Consider the following 15931-nt stretch of genomic DNA (forward strand, 5'->3'; position numbering starts at 1 on the left):
CAGAAGCCGTTCAAGAACTGCCCATGCATCCCGAAAAATGCACTGTTTGGTGTGGTTTGTACGCTGGTGGAATCATTGGACCGTATTTTTTCAAAGATGCTGTTGGACGCAACGTTACGGTGAATGGCGATCGCTATCGTTCGATGCTAACAAACTTTTTGTTGCCAAAAATGGAAGAACTGAACTTGGTTGACATGTGGTTTCAACAAGATGGCGCTACATGCCACACAGCTCGCGATTCTATGGCCATTTTGAGGGAAAACTTCGGACAACAATTCATCTCAAGAAATGGACCCGTAAGTTGGCCACCAAGATCATGCGATTTAACGCCTTTAGACTATTTTTTGTGGGGCTACGTCAAGTCTAAAGTCTACAGAAATAAGCCAGCAACTATTCCAGCTTTGGAAGACAACATTTCCGAAGAAATTCGGGCTATTCCGGCCGAAATGCTCGAAAAAGTTGCCCAAAATTGGACTTTCCGAATGGACCACCTAAGACGCAGCCGCGGTCAACATTTAAATGAAATTATCTTCAAAAAGTAAATGTCATGAACCAATCTAACGTTTCAAATAAAGAACCGATGAGTTGCGATGCGTTTTTTTTTAAAAAAAAGTTATCAAGCTCTTAAAAAATCACCCTTTATAATGATTTTCGTTTTTCTAACAATCCTTTTGTCGAATATCCTCTGCTTAACATTTTACACCATAAAGTATTTCCCTGCCTTTGATTCTTTCAAGTTGCAAGAGTATAAAATGTTCAGTTGCACGCGAAACTTACTTGTTTTCTCTAAAATTGCGTATACAAGAAATGATCTACGGATCATTCTGAGCTACTTCGCCGAAGAGACTATGGGTCTAAAACCTGTTTCGAGCCAGCGATTTTTAACCCGCTCTACTGTTTAGGGTATAAAAATTAAAAACCAAATTCAAAACAATAAAAGAGTTTTATAAGTATGCAACTTGAATTCTTTACAGCGCAAAATCAAGAAAAATTTGACATTGACATATGCCTGCGCTGACATTGCTAGTAGATTCCCCAGCAATAATCCACCTTCCAACGCTTACACTAGCATCTAGCTAATAGCGAAGGGTCTCTACCGCATTCCTTGGGGTGTGTCCCGTCAAGTAGTATAATAACTTGATCTATGTATGACTTTACTTGCCGTGTAAACTGCCAGTAATTAGTGTATATTTGTATTTACCTTAATAGTAAATATTAATACATACAAATAGCTATAATAATATGAAAGTAAGCCGTCAGCGGTATGAGTAAACCTTCGCAGCAACATTTACAGAGGATGATAGATGATGGGATCGCAGTCAGTTATGAAGCTGTAGGCTCTTAAGACTCAATCAAGCACAAACTAAGTAAAAATAGACTACAAGCTTACAAGTACATGTATGAATACTGGCATTCGGGCATGTTGGCACATTAATTTTTGCTCGAGCCCTGCCATATTTACACATGATTCACCATCTTTGGGAATTCGCCCACATAATTTGTATGCCATTTAAATATGTACATACTTAACGCTTTTACTAATTGCGGCGGTTATTTTGAAAAGTTTACCTTTCAAGCCTAAGCTTACTTACATGGGAGTACAGACTCACTTTTATATATAGTATAAGTATATTCAGGTATATTGAAGCGCTGTCAAGGAATGCCTGATCCGAGGCGCAGTTGTTGTGATCACTCTGTGGCTCGAGTTTGAGTGACAGCTCCGACAGCTTTAAGTATTTTTGCTCAGCTGATTATATGTACATATATTCATATAAAAACACTTAGCTACTCGTTGAATTACACTACAACTATTTTTAGCATGTGTGATGAAGAGTTGAATGTCAAAATATTGATCAGGTTGTGACTACTTTGGACTACTGAAGCGAATAAGATATGTAGAAAACATTTCTCCATAGGTTTGGATTTTGTCTCGTCCTGAAAATGGTTACTCGACCTACGAAGAGTAGTCGCCCGATATGTGAACAGCATTAAAGATATGAATACGAAGTATATCCTTCTATTATGTCCAAGACACAAGACAATGTAGCATAATTATAATGATCCGATTTATTTGATTCAAAACTTGTTGCTTTTTTGCAAGTAAATTCATAATGCCACTTTCATAGAAAATCCTCATCCCTATTGCAAAAAACTGCGACAGCCGATTTTCGAAAGGTTCTCTTGAAGCGAAATTTTCACCAACAAAATCATTCCCCATAAACATTCACTTAACGCCAAGTCCAGATTATAAGGTAAATGCTTAAGAACCTCACAATAAAGTTCCAGAAGGTTCTGCATTGTCACTTTCAATGATGTTTGTAGCCTAGAGTAGTACTGATGGAACACAATACTTCTCCTAATGGCCAAAACAGGTCGCTTCTGAGCAATTGCTTACTACAGATGGTTGATTTGTTGGCAGTATAGGTCCCAGTTAAAAATTCAGTAGTAGGGAAGCAGCTCATAATAGATGATTACCTGCTAACCCACCCAATCTCAACAAATATATAGCAAAACCTTTCAGACCGTCAGAGGTGGTTTGGTCGCTATTTGCGTCGGCTCACCGCGATTCGACCACGATCGCTTTAGCTTGACGTTGTCAGAAGTGACCCATTTTTTATTCTCATTAGCCATCCGCTTTAGAGATAGAACGAGTTCATTGCGGTTCTGTAGCTCTTCGCATATGAATGCGTTACCACGTATTGCCATACGCCCTTACATCGTACTTCTTTTTATATTCAGCCTTATTTAAATGATTGTAAACGGTTTTTGTGCCATGTTGAGCTCTTAGGCAATCGAAACAATGCTTATATGATGGCCGAACTGGAGGATTTCTCGTATTTAATATACGAGTATATTTTTGGCAATTGGTCTTCCAGAGCGTGATGCATTGTTGACATAATAATCTAAATTAATGGAACGGAATCGACGATTTCAAATTTGGACATGATTTGATGTTACAGTATCAGGACCACAAACGCTATTCACATTTACAGCCTAATTTATCGAAGGAAACTATAAAATATGGCGTTTTTTCTCTTTGCTGGTGTCTATCTTTGGCAGCTGCTCTAACAATATTGAGTCAAACAATTATAAAACGGTCCTAACAGTTTTTTTAATATGAAACCTTATTTTTTTAATGGTATATAGCATAACCCGATTGCTGCTATACAGCGTGAGATACTGATTACTAAGTCTAACTATTAAAGAAACAATGGGTTTTTTATTCTCATATCTTTAGCCTTAACATAATACTTTTACTGGTTATTTTAACAGGAAATATTCAGACCGAACTCATTAATCTAGTGATTTGTTAATTGATACTTCAATAAAACACTTAACTGTGACCGTACTTTTGCTCCAACTCAGTAGTGTGCTAAAGTTTGTTCCAAAACAGTTGATTCAATTTTATTTAATATCATACTTCTTCTCTTTCTTTATTGGCTTTTACAACATATATCAGGACGAGGATGATGAGTGACTTTAGAATTTAGCCTTTCGTAAGGAGAGGACTTTACTCAATTGGCTACTCTGTCCGAAGTAGCACCTGTTGGCAAGAGTTATTCTGCGTTGCATTTCGAGGCTGACATTGTTGTTGCTATTAATATTGATTCCAAGATAAGCGAAATTATCTACGACTTCGAAATTATGACTGTCAACAGTAAAGTTGGAGCCAAGTCCCTAGTGCGACGACTGTTTGTTTGCTGACAGGAGATATTTCGTCATGCCCTCGTTCACTACCAGACCCATTTGCTTCGCTTCGTTGTCTAACCTGGAGAAGCAGAATAACGCGGTTTTTATGGCGAATGATATCAATATCATCGGCGTACACCAGCAGTTGTACACTTTTGTAGAAGATTGTACCTTCTCTGTTTATATCTGCAGCTCGAACTAATTTTTTCAGCGGTAGTTGAAGAAGTCGCACAATAGGGAGTAGCTTTGTCTGAAACCTAGTTTGGCATCGAACGGCTCGGAGAGGTCCTTCCCGATCCTGACGCAGCTATTAAAAGTTTTTGGGTCTGCTCAGCGTTAGTTTACACAGTCGTATTAGTTCTGCAGGAATAATGCCATATTCAGACATAGCTGCTTTAAGGCAACTTCTTTTTACAGCTTTGAAATCGACGAAGAGGTAGTGTGTGTCGGTTCTTCTTTTCACGAGTCTTTTCGAGAATTTTGCGCGTGGTGAATATCCGGCCAGTTATTGATTTTCCAAGCCTATAGCCACACCCATAAGGCCCAATGAGTCTGTTGACGGTTGGCTTTAATCTTTCACACAATTCGCTCGATAGAACCTTATATGCGATGTTGAAGAGGCTTATTCCACGGTAGTTGGCGCAGATTATGTGGTCTCCCTTTTTTGGATATACTCTTAAATTTCAATCGTCGGGCATAGTTTCTTCCGACCATATTCTACAAAGCAGCTGATGTCGGTTCTTTATATACTAAATTTTTAAAAATGTGTCAAAAATTATTTTGTAGTGGTCAGTAAATGTGAATCAAATGAACTTCTTGGACAACAACGTACAAGTATAACAAACAGACGATTGATGTTTCCAAGTAACAAAAAATTATCTAGCTTGCCAGTCTGGTACCTTGTTACGCAGTGAAACGGTAATCTGTTAATTTTACAAAAACAAAAGGCACGTAAAAAACTACCAAGTAACGACTAACGAATTGGTAAAGCTGGTCTGAATAACCCTTATGAACCTGACCTATTCCAATCGCCCTACTTTCATATATGAAATTTGAATCAAAGCATTTGTTTGAGATCTCTGATTTCATTCTCACGCCTTGCTTCAAAGTCAACCATATCACAATAACAATGTATGTAACTGTTAAGTATTTAATTTTATTAAAAAGCTATCCATAATTTCCGGTTACCCACTTATCTGCCACTCCTTATTCCACATAACTACAGGCTTATCAACGACAAAGTCAAGACAAGAATAAGAAAGGGTCGCTTCGCTGCGGCTGTGGCACCAACGACTCAACAGGTGATCGTTATAGTGCCGTTTTATGTATTTTTTATTGCCAATTGGCCAGATAAATGGCAAGCAAATAGAAAATAAAAGAGAAAAGCGAGGACGAGCAACAGCGTTATGAGACGGGACACACATATCTACGTACATATGTGTATATAGGGTATAGTAAAGCGCGCTGCAGTAAGAATACCCTTTTATGTGTTCAAAAGGCAGCTACTTAGTGTTGATAAGGCGCCTTTAATATGCCACAACAACGTGGTATGCAGCTTGCTTCACATTGAATATATATTTTTTGGGTTGTTGTACAACAAAGAAGGGTTTACATGCATTCTATATTATTTCCTATAAGCATTAAATGAAATGCGCTGTCATCTATATAATTTATTTGACTTTTGTTTTTGTATGCTGTGGCATTGTTGCTATGCGTTGCTGTTGCGCCTGCGCCACACGCGCTCTTGCGACTCCCTTCCGAGTGGTCGAGTCACATTTCATTGATAATAAAAGTTGACATTAACGACAATGTTGCCACAACAGTTCAATGCGCATAGCGATATGCCTCGTATATGCATACATATGTGTGTGTTTGTGTGTGTGTGTGGGTAATAATTTGTATATTATGCAAATTAGCGAATGAATACCCTTACAACGGCTTGCTGCATGCCGCAGATGCACGAGCTGCTGCAGGCAGCGGCTGTTATAAAGTTCAAACAGGGCGCAGCCACCAAAATCGTTGTCATCTAAAGTTGCCCATTCAATTTCATTTCATTTAGATGACACCCATACACATTTAGATAAGTACAAGTAGGTATTTTGGTGTTTTTGTTGTTCTAGTACAAATATCTGTTTGTGTTTGTGGCATATCGGTTACCTCACCCGCGTTATTATATATTTGTCGCAAGAATCTTTCTTCTTTGCAATTGTAATTTACACGAAATTTATGTGACATTACCGTCAACCATAACAATAATAATAACAACAAAGGTTGAAGTGAGGAACACTAAAGCGACCTTAACTGCCACTAAACAGCACCAAAATCTAAAAAAAAGAAAGATGAGTCTAAAAAAAAGAAAAAATATAAAAAAATAAAATTGGAAAAAAATCTAAAAAAAATAAAAAAAAAATAAAAAAAAAATAAAAAAAAACTCTAAAAAGAATCGGAAAAAAGTCACTGTCTCTTCACCACAACGGCTAAACTGCAATCGCTCGTTGCAACAGGTTGCCCTTCTTGTAGGCGCTACACATGTACCACATTCTGTTTTTATGCGTTTTTTATATGCACACATACATGTGTACGTACTCCCTGTTTGTAGCGCATGCGCCCATAATCTTGGTTTTGGATTTCAATGCGTTTTGTTTTCTTTCAAATTTGACACAATAGCATGCACTTAATGTCACCTTATTCATTTATGCGCTTTGTTGTTGCTCTTTTAGTCTAGTTGCCTTTAGTTATGGTGGATCGGCGTGTATGTTGTGCGCTGCAGACCGCACACTCACTCTTAAGTTATTGCAAATAAATGCAAGATATTTAATAAAATGCCCACGAAGCGTTGGTTTTTATTGAATTTATAGACAGTGCTGTTCGTGGGTTGCTCTCATAATTCAAATTATTTTATTTATACAAGTATATGGAAAAGGTTATTTTGTAGAGCAGAAATAATTAGAAATTTGTACGAGTAAATATTTAGAACGATACATTTTTGTGTGGGTTATTGTGGAATATTATGAATGAAAAACGCATTTTCAAAATTTCTACTTAAACTATTTTTTTTGTTTTCACCATTAATATGCGTTTAATTACTTAGCTTTAAAAACAATAATTCACCGACAAAATAGTCTAAGAATCAAGCAGCGGCAAATTAATCCATGAGATCCTTAGATAAATAGATAAATATGTAAATGATGATAGCATCGCGACCTAAAGTCTATTTTGCCCTCTTCTAAGTCACAACGACTCACTTAGCCCCAGCAAATTGATAAATTCCAATATACTGCTAGGTGCTATTGAGGTGATGTGATCCCAATTTGGAAGTATGGTTGCTATAAGCTGCAGAGAGGGGAGCTCATCAGCCAGTTTATTCCCAGCTAAAAATTTGTGAGCTGGCACCCAGATAATGTGCCCTTCGTTACGATCTGATAGACTGTTCAGTCGTTCTAAAGGGTGGGCTATCTAACGTTTTAAATTTGAATTATCTATATTATATATATATACCATTCGGAAAGTGACAGATATTCAGTAAAAAGTCTAAAATTTACGAAATGGGTTGCTATTCACTATTCTACAGTTCGCAGATTGGGCAGAAGATCGTTTGACCGAGGATGGGCAATTTTACTGAAAAATCATCCTTTCGGACGAGGCTCATTTCCACCTAGATGATTACGTTAACAAGCAGAATTGTCGCATTTGAGTCACAGAAAATCCGCACGTAATCGTCGAGAAGCTAATGCGCCCAGCACGAATCACTGTATGATGCGGATTTTGGTCTGGTGGAATCATCGAAAATGAAGAAGGAACCGTAACCATCAATGGTGAGCGATATCGCGCAATGTTAACCGAATTTTTCTTCAAGCAAATCGAAGAGGAAGACTTGGAGAACATTTGGTTCCAGCAGGACGGCGCTACGTGCCATACAGAAAACGCTACACTCAATCTTTTACGCCCTATCTTCGAAATTTACAATTTTATATGGCCCACCCTTTACATACTTCTAGTCTAGCGTAGAGAGATTGCTATGCCATAAGTGCCGCTTGACTGTCGCTGAATATGATTATATGCTCTTTGCGATAGTTGGGTTGTCTACGCACCGACTTATAGCAAAGACCTCTGCTTGAAATACGCTTCCAAAACTTCCCGTAGGTATGGAGAGTTTGGTGCGCGGTGCTGAGAATCCTGAACCAATTCCCTCCAACGTTTTCGAGCCGTCGTTCAGATCATCCATTTGCATTGGGTCAAGAGCGGATTCATTCCGTTCAGCTTCGCTGCTAAGGCTAATCTTGAACTTCTTAATGAAGTTTACTCTTTTGGTAATGATGATGGGATGAAATTACCTTACCTCTGCCAAACTCTTCTGCTGTCATTTGAGGCAATGTATGTTCGGCTACCTGACCGATTACTAGGTGAAGCGGTGTGAGTTCCAGCATCACTTCAAGTGCTGCCGTCTGGCATGTGCGCATGGCACCTGACAGGCAGATGCAGGCGAGTTGTTGCAGCTTCGATAGTTGAAATCCTACCGAAGTCTGCGATGCTTTCGAGATCCAATCCTGACAATGCTTGGCTTGCAGCCCCAGGATTTACCAGCTAATCGATTGCAAATCATTAGTGCATTAACAGTCAACATGTTGCCGCAGAGTGAAATGCAGTCTGAGACCAAGAGACACACAAATAAAGCCTGGTAAAAAGAAATCCATTGTTTTTCCAATGATGGCTTAGGTAATCTATATTTAGCGTTATATAATTTGCTCTATGGTATTAGAAATATACGATTTTGCACTAAGAAAACTTCTTATAGATATAATATATAAATATATTAATATATGTATATTATTATTTCTTCGGTAAACGTGGAAAAGTAAGGCGACTTAAAATATGAATAGTGTTTATGTCCTTAATACTGGCACTGATTCTGTGCCTTTAATCTTGATGTCAAAGATGCAACACGTTCTGGAAACTCAATTATCGAAAATATCGAATCATAGAAATCGTCGAATACGATCGCCATGTAATATTTTTTTAGATTTCACAGGAGCTCAACATTTCACAAAGACAAGTTTGGAATAATTTAAATAAGTTAGGTTATTCTGGTAGGCCAATAAGCTACGCATAGACCAGTTTGACCCTTTGCGATACCAGATGAAGCTCGTTTGCTAAGCACAAGAGGAGTAGTGATCGTTAAAGCTGCCTGCCTATTATCGATACCTCCTTCAGCGTATCAAACCGTGGGACCCCAGATGTTTACAGCGTAGCCTTACCAAGATAAGTGCACAAGAGATGCTCCATTGTTTCCCTGGTGCACTGCTATAGACATTTCTTGCAGTCTTATCGATCTGCCAGCCCCATCCTGCGTGCGTACTACGTCGCCACCAGACAGTGAGTAAGTAAGGCTGGCTACAAAATGAAGCTCGACGAGACAAACAACGCTCCGGACCAAATATCCTTCTAGAAATCGCAGTTGAAAAGCAATAAAATCAATTAATTTCTGAAGCGGATGAATAGTGGTGATGGGATCTGGGACAACCTAACAACGTCAAGTGGAGACCGGATATCGGCGAGCCAATACAAACAGTGGTCAGGCCAGAAATTACAGTCAGGTCAGAATTGACAGTCATGTTGTTTGGTGGAATTGGCGACGATTAATCTACTATCAGCTGCTATCTTACATCCAAACTCTATATTCGGACCTCTATTGTCAACAATTGAACCGTGTGAAGGCAGAAATTGTCCAACAGAGAACCAGCTGTGGCCAACAGAAGAGGAATTTGATTCCATCACGACAACGCCAGACCACATACATTTACAATAACTCGTCAAAAACTCCAAGAGCTTAGTTGGGAGGTGCTCATACACCCACCTTATAGTCCAGACCTAGCACCAAGAGATTACTATCTCTTCCTGTCTATGGCGAATGATTGTGCTGATGAAAAATTCGACTCGGGAGAACCATGTGAAAAACGACGGTCTCAGTTAATGTATTAATTAATTAAATTAAGAGAGAAATAAAGAGAGAGAGCGAGAGAAGTACGAAATCAATCTGTGTAAACCAAAACTTAAGCCATATTTATCGCCAAAAGGCTTGTATCAAAGTAATGTAAAGGTTTAGCGTTATAATTGGTGATTAGCTTATTTGCAAGGATGAAGCCATAAATATCTTTATGGTGTTAGAAGATGGGATGTTTATTAAAAACCGTAGACAAAATCTTCGAGCTACTTAATCAAGTTTCAGATCGACTTCCCCGTAAGGAAGTTCGCTCACATTAGTCAGTTGCAAACTTCTTTCTTAACCCAACGCTAGAAATAGAAAACTCGTATTATGTATATGACCGGTTTTTTCTTCACCTTGAGAAACTATTGACATTCAAATACTTTGTTTTTTGGATCAAGCATATCGGAGCTTGGACTTTTGTCAGCAAACCTGACCAGTAATAATACTATAGATAATACTCAATATTTTTGAATAACGGCATTTGATTATCAGACACCCGTGCAAATATACTGGCTGCCAAAAGAGGAAAGAATAAAGAGCCTAAGTAGACGGTACCTTATGAAATAAAAAATAATGTAAAGACTCGGTGGAGCATTGGAAATACTCAATCAGCCCAAAACTTTTTCAATATTACAGAAAGTTAGGGTTAGTTAAAAAGGTATACGAAGTACTTTCGCTGTAAGAATATTTGGATTTGGATCAGCTAATCGAACATAATAAAGAGTAATGAGTAACTTCAAACTTGACTAGCTTCTCTAAGTCTCTTTTAACAGCTTTTATATGTATACGTAAACTCGTATTGAAATAAATTTTTTTTTACTTACATGAAACAAGGACGATCAGCGCAAGTGACGCCCGGCTTACAAATCTTGCCATCGCCCACGTGACCCATCGGACAGCGGCCACACCTCAGACCACTAGCCGTTTCGCGGCACTCAACACCTGCAAGTGGTGACAAAATCGTAAATTTTCGTCATTCTACACGAACATCAAATTCAAATAAGCGTTTATGTGTGTATTTAAGATATACTCGTATGTAGGTATGTATGGCTATAGAAATGCTGTATATTTCTCATGTACTGCATTGCGAATATAAACTCACCTGGATAGCAGGGATTGGCGTTGCGACATGTCGGTTCCAAGCGCAGGCTGCTGCTGCTCGGCTCCTTGCAGCCGGCGCAGTTCTCGAGCAAGCGGCGTAGGTAGGCGATCTCTTGACGTTGGTTGGCGATATCTTCGCGTAAAAGTTTCACCAATTCCATTAGGTCGCTCAATGATTTTGCGAGGGCGTCTGTATGGGCAAAAAATATATAAACAACATAAATTACCAAAATAAAATACAAAAAAAATGATGTATGTATGTGTCGTAAATGTGTATATGTATACTAAGTATGTACTTATAAATGAACAACAATAAAGGTGAGTATAAGAGATTAAAAAAACATTAATGAATAAACAACAATAAGAAGATGCGTTTATGCCGTAAATGTGCAAAAAAGTACAATAGACGCAAATAAATAATATAAAATTAAACAAAAAGGTGGTAACAACAAGAAAGAAGGTTAACTTCGTCTGCACCGAAGCCATAATACCCTTCACAGGGGCATTTCTTATAGTATAAAGGGTTATAAAAAGATCTTTTTCTTGATACTGATGGGTGGGTTCGTATGCAGCTATATACAGGGTTTGTTGGGATAGTAATAGGACTAAGTCGATTTAAAATAAATGTGTTGAACCAATTCTTTAAAAACTTTCAAAATAAGCTCTTTCTGCGTCGATGCCGTGCTGCGAGCGCGATTTCCTAGCATTGAAGGCGTCACGGAAGGTATTCTCCGTAATAGCCTTGAGAGCCGCGGTGCAAGCTACTTACTTGAATCCTCTCTGTCGTCTCAAAATGCTTGCCTTTCGTCGCCTTTCTCAGGCAACGAAACAACAAAAAGTCCGGGGGCCACATCTGGGCTGTAGGATGCGGAAACGTTAGGATGCCGGGCTTGGTTAGGTAGCTGTTCACAAGAAAGGCTGTGTAAGCCAGGGCGTTGTCGTGGTGCAACTTCCAATTGGCATGCGATGTCTTGTCGGATCCGAGTAACCCTTTGTTTGAGTTTCTTGAGGACTTCCACGTAAAACTTGGCGTTGATGGTTGGTCCAAAGGAACAAATTCCTGGTGGACGATGCCTTCGATGTCAAAAAAGACAATGAGTATCGTTTTGCATTGGATTTGCTCATTCTGCCCTTTTTTGGGCGAGGAGATGCCGGTGCCACTCGAAGGTTTGCTTATCGTCTCAGGATAATACTCAAAGATCCATGACTCGTCAACTGTGATTACGTTATTAAAAAAATAGGGGGTCCCTATCACACAAGTTCAAATTTTCTTGGCACACTTCATACAGTTTCAGGCAGAATTTAAACGCGTACCTCTTCTCTAGGTGCTCGGAAACAACTGACCAGCCGCCCGTTCGTTAGCTAGGAACGTGCTCTACCCGATGCAGTCGGGACGCAACCCTCCGAAGTACAGTCGTGGTGAAAGAAAATCAGTCCTATTACTTTCCGGAGAAACCCTGTATTATAGTGATCCGAACTCAACAATTTGTTCGTAGATTACAGCCTTGCTACGGGCAGGAATCTACATATATCAAATTTTGTGAAGATAACTTGCCAAATAAAAAGATTTTTCATATAAGAACTCGATTTTGGTCGGCCAGTTTTTATGGCAGCTAAAGAGTGATCCATTGCGAGGTTCCCTACTTAAAGCAAACGCACAGAAACTTCAAATTTAATGGTTAAAATTTATTATCATTCCCAATAACACTCTTTGGAATTTATTTTTTGAAGATTATTTATTTCAAATGTTGGCCGCGGCTACGTCTCAGGTACTCTAACCATTGAGTTCAATTTTTGCGATGACTCGTTCGAGCATTTCGACTGGTACCTGGACCCGCGTGATGTTTTTCAAGGGATTGTTCGCATAGACTTTAGACTTTACATATTTCCACAGGAAAATGTGATATCACACGATCTTGGTGGGTGAAGGGCCCAAAACGTGACTATTTCACCTATATACAGCTGGACAAAGAGACATGTATAAAATTCGGCTCGCCACACTGATATTTTTTGAGTGTTACAAACATGGTTAAACCCTGTTTAGGGTATAAAAATAAATAAGAATCGCCAAAAAGGTGAGTAACATAAATAAACACTAAATCATGAAGCTGCTACATATAGCCAATTGTTTGTACATACAATATAAAGCGTGCCGCAGCGCGGAATTATGACGCAGTTGCGCACACGCCCAGCCAGGCAGCAACAACACAATATAACCTCTTGCAAGCATATATATACCTAAGTATGTACTTATTTAAGTATATATTTTGCGTATAATTTCAGCAAAGCGTGGGAAGTCGCCTCGCTGGCTTTTATATTTGTTGCTATATGCGTCTATATGTGCTTGACTTTTGAATTGCTGGTGATGTTAGTGACTTAAGTGGCCCCTGGAGCTTTATTTTTCTGAGTTTCAAATACACTCGAGCTCATATTGCCAAGTGGTACGCGTACAATTCAGTCCGCATTTCTTCTACAGCGCTTCTCAAATTGCAAATACGCTCTAAATTCAGCTTAATGTAATCCACACCAAAGCTTAGCTTAGAGGCGCGCTTTAACAATAGCCAAATGGATGTACGTTGTAGTTTTATGGTATTATGGTTGTTAAACTCGCGCATCTAGCACCAGCTGCGTGTTGCAATCGACTGCCACAGTGCGAAGCCCTGATTGTGACAATGACAGTGACAGTGACACTGAGCGTATGATAATAGTTTTGTTGCAGAGCTTGAATTGCAAGCGATACGACATTGGATATAGTATGTACATTTGTAGATTTGTGTGTTAGACATATCTATCTACAATTGTGGCAATACTTTTAGTTGCTGCTCCACTTGCACCCACTCGTAACTGTGGACCTGATCGAGTAGTTCTAACATAAATTGCAAATTAACCCTTTTTTGACTAAAATGCTTAAAACTTATAAGATATTGAATATAGAAAGGAAGTAATCTGAATTAATTTGATGGGTGCAAAAAATTATTATCTCTTGTTTCATGGTTTTGATGATTTATGTATCACTAACACTGGTGTCTTCTTTAATATAATAAAATCTTAAACAATAGGCCTAGTCTAATATCTCTCCAAACCATTCCATTATTTTACTAATAGTTCGCCTTAGTAATGTGTATCTCGCGATATATAAATCAAAGTTGAGGGATGCTTTGGCGTCCATTGTCGAAAATTTCGATCAAATAAAGCAAATCAATATTCCGGCTAAGTGCAACTAGAACTATTAGCGCAGCCTGCACGGTGTTTCATGAAGCCGCTAGTATTATATCTGGCATAATGCCGCCAGACATAAAGGCTCGATAACTAAAATGGATCTATAATCTAAATTATAGGTAGGAAGCTGACAATCGTTGGGACCCAGCAGCAAAGAGAAGATGGAACGAAAGCACGGTGAGATAGACTTTATATGACGTAGTTTCTAATAGGACACGGATGTTTCAGAGAATGCCTGTATGGGTATGGTCATGTCAATGGAGTTACTTGCTCTTTCTGTGGTAGCAGTATCGAAAATGCGGAGCATATATTTTTTTACTGCCCGAGATTTACAACAGAGCGGCAGGATCTAGAGATGGAAGTGGCAGTCCGAATAACTCCTGAAAATATTGTGCCTTATATGCTGCAAACGAGATGTGTATGGTATATCATGGAGACGACGCTAGCTCTGATACTGCAAGAGCTGAGAAGAACCAATCAACAAAGAAACAGTGAAGCTAGAGCCGTGAATAGCGAGCTAATGACGTCAGCCAATAGGTTAAGCGCGGTCGCAAGATCATTCTGGCTCAACATATATTGTAAAGGAATCAACAAGCTTTTCCAGCAGGAATTGCTTTCTTTTCTGAATTGTAGCTGGTCATTGTTCCATTAGTGTCTGTGCGACAATGCAGAAGCTGCTTGGAAGATAATGTTTAATTTCAAGGGGGGATGGAGTCATGTGTCAGAAGTTCACGCAAGTCAGAAAAGTTCTCTGATTGCCATTCACTTGGTGTGGCTAGAAGCGATTATTCTACATGTTTCCCAAACAGTTCACGGCTTCCGGTCTTACACCAAGTATCCTCTGGATAGCCAAAAAAAATTTGTTGAGCTAAAGTGAGATGGCGAGCTCCCCAGGTTTGTATGCTGGTTTAGGGATCCACCATGTAAAAAAAGAAAATAAGAAAGCAGCCTCGGATGATAGACCCCTTTTAAAGATATAATTTCAAGGCAAATCCGAATGCTCAATATTTTCAAAACGAGTGAAAAAATCGGAATATGAGGAAGTGAACTTTCCACTGAGGCCAGGATTAAGCTGTTTTATGCGGATATGGAGATCCTTCTAAGGAATGTCCTATGTTTATATATGAACTCAAGTATTCGACTGATGGTGTATTATGTGGCAAGCACAACACATTTTAAAATATAACTAACACTCACACAGCTGAATTAAGTATATTCGGCTGCTTGTTGGTTTCAAATTCCTACAGGGGTTTTACTGTTGTTATTACAAAAATTTTATTGCACACAAATGAGGACTTGCATAGATCTGGATTAGTTTGGAATTGAACATACAAAAAGTACTGAAATGTTGCCTATCATTTCAGCCTCTGCACATACATTTCAAAACATATATATGCATATTTATATGAGTTCAAACTCGTAAATACTCGTAAGTGTATGTACATACCTTCACAATCGCCATGCATGATGGGAATGTCACCGCGCTGCTCAACCTCAATCGGAATGCGTTCCTCCTCGTGATGTTTATCGCCGGAATCATTGCTGAACCAATTGCGTACATCGCGTTTCTTATTCTTCTCTGTGTGGCATACAAATCATAAAGGAAAGTGATCGATGAACTAATGCAAATCAGTACAATGAAAAATTGCCTCCACAGTAAATGGCAGACGCATGCGCATAGCAGGCAAAATCAAATAGCATACATATGTAAATAAATAACAATTGAAAATGTGTTACACCTACCCGCCACCTGCGTACGCATCATGTGCACTTTATTGCGCTTGTGCACGCCCTTTTGGCAATTGGTCCGTTGCAGCGCCGGCTCAAGTTGTCCGTCAAAGTACAGTGGATATTTGCGTTCCCTGAACTGTCAAATAGAAAATAATAAATAAATTATATATGCTGTACTCCTCAATCCTCATTCCTCAACCCCTC

General features: G+C 38.9%; 1 protein-coding gene across 1 annotated transcript in view; it reads right to left on the bottom strand.

Annotated features, from left to right (window-relative positions):
* The window catches only part of LOC105222154 (uncharacterized), a 41987-nt gene that overhangs the window by 7861 nt on the left and 18195 nt on the right, over nucleotides 1-15931 (bottom strand). The window contains exons 5-8 of the mRNA XM_049446362.1: nucleotides 15740-15863; nucleotides 15444-15575; nucleotides 10779-10967; nucleotides 10501-10618 (exon numbers count right to left, since the gene is read on the bottom strand). Of these exons, the coding sequence (XP_049302319.1) occupies nucleotides 10501-10618; nucleotides 10779-10967; nucleotides 15444-15575; nucleotides 15740-15863 (563 nt within the window). The remainder of the gene's footprint in view (nucleotides 1-10500; nucleotides 10619-10778; nucleotides 10968-15443; nucleotides 15576-15739; nucleotides 15864-15931) is intronic.

Source organism: Bactrocera dorsalis, chromosome 1 (assembly GCF_023373825.1).
Source record: "Bactrocera dorsalis isolate Fly_Bdor chromosome 1, ASM2337382v1, whole genome shotgun sequence".
NCBI classification, from domain to species: Eukaryota; Metazoa; Arthropoda; class Insecta; order Diptera; family Tephritidae; genus Bactrocera; species Bactrocera dorsalis.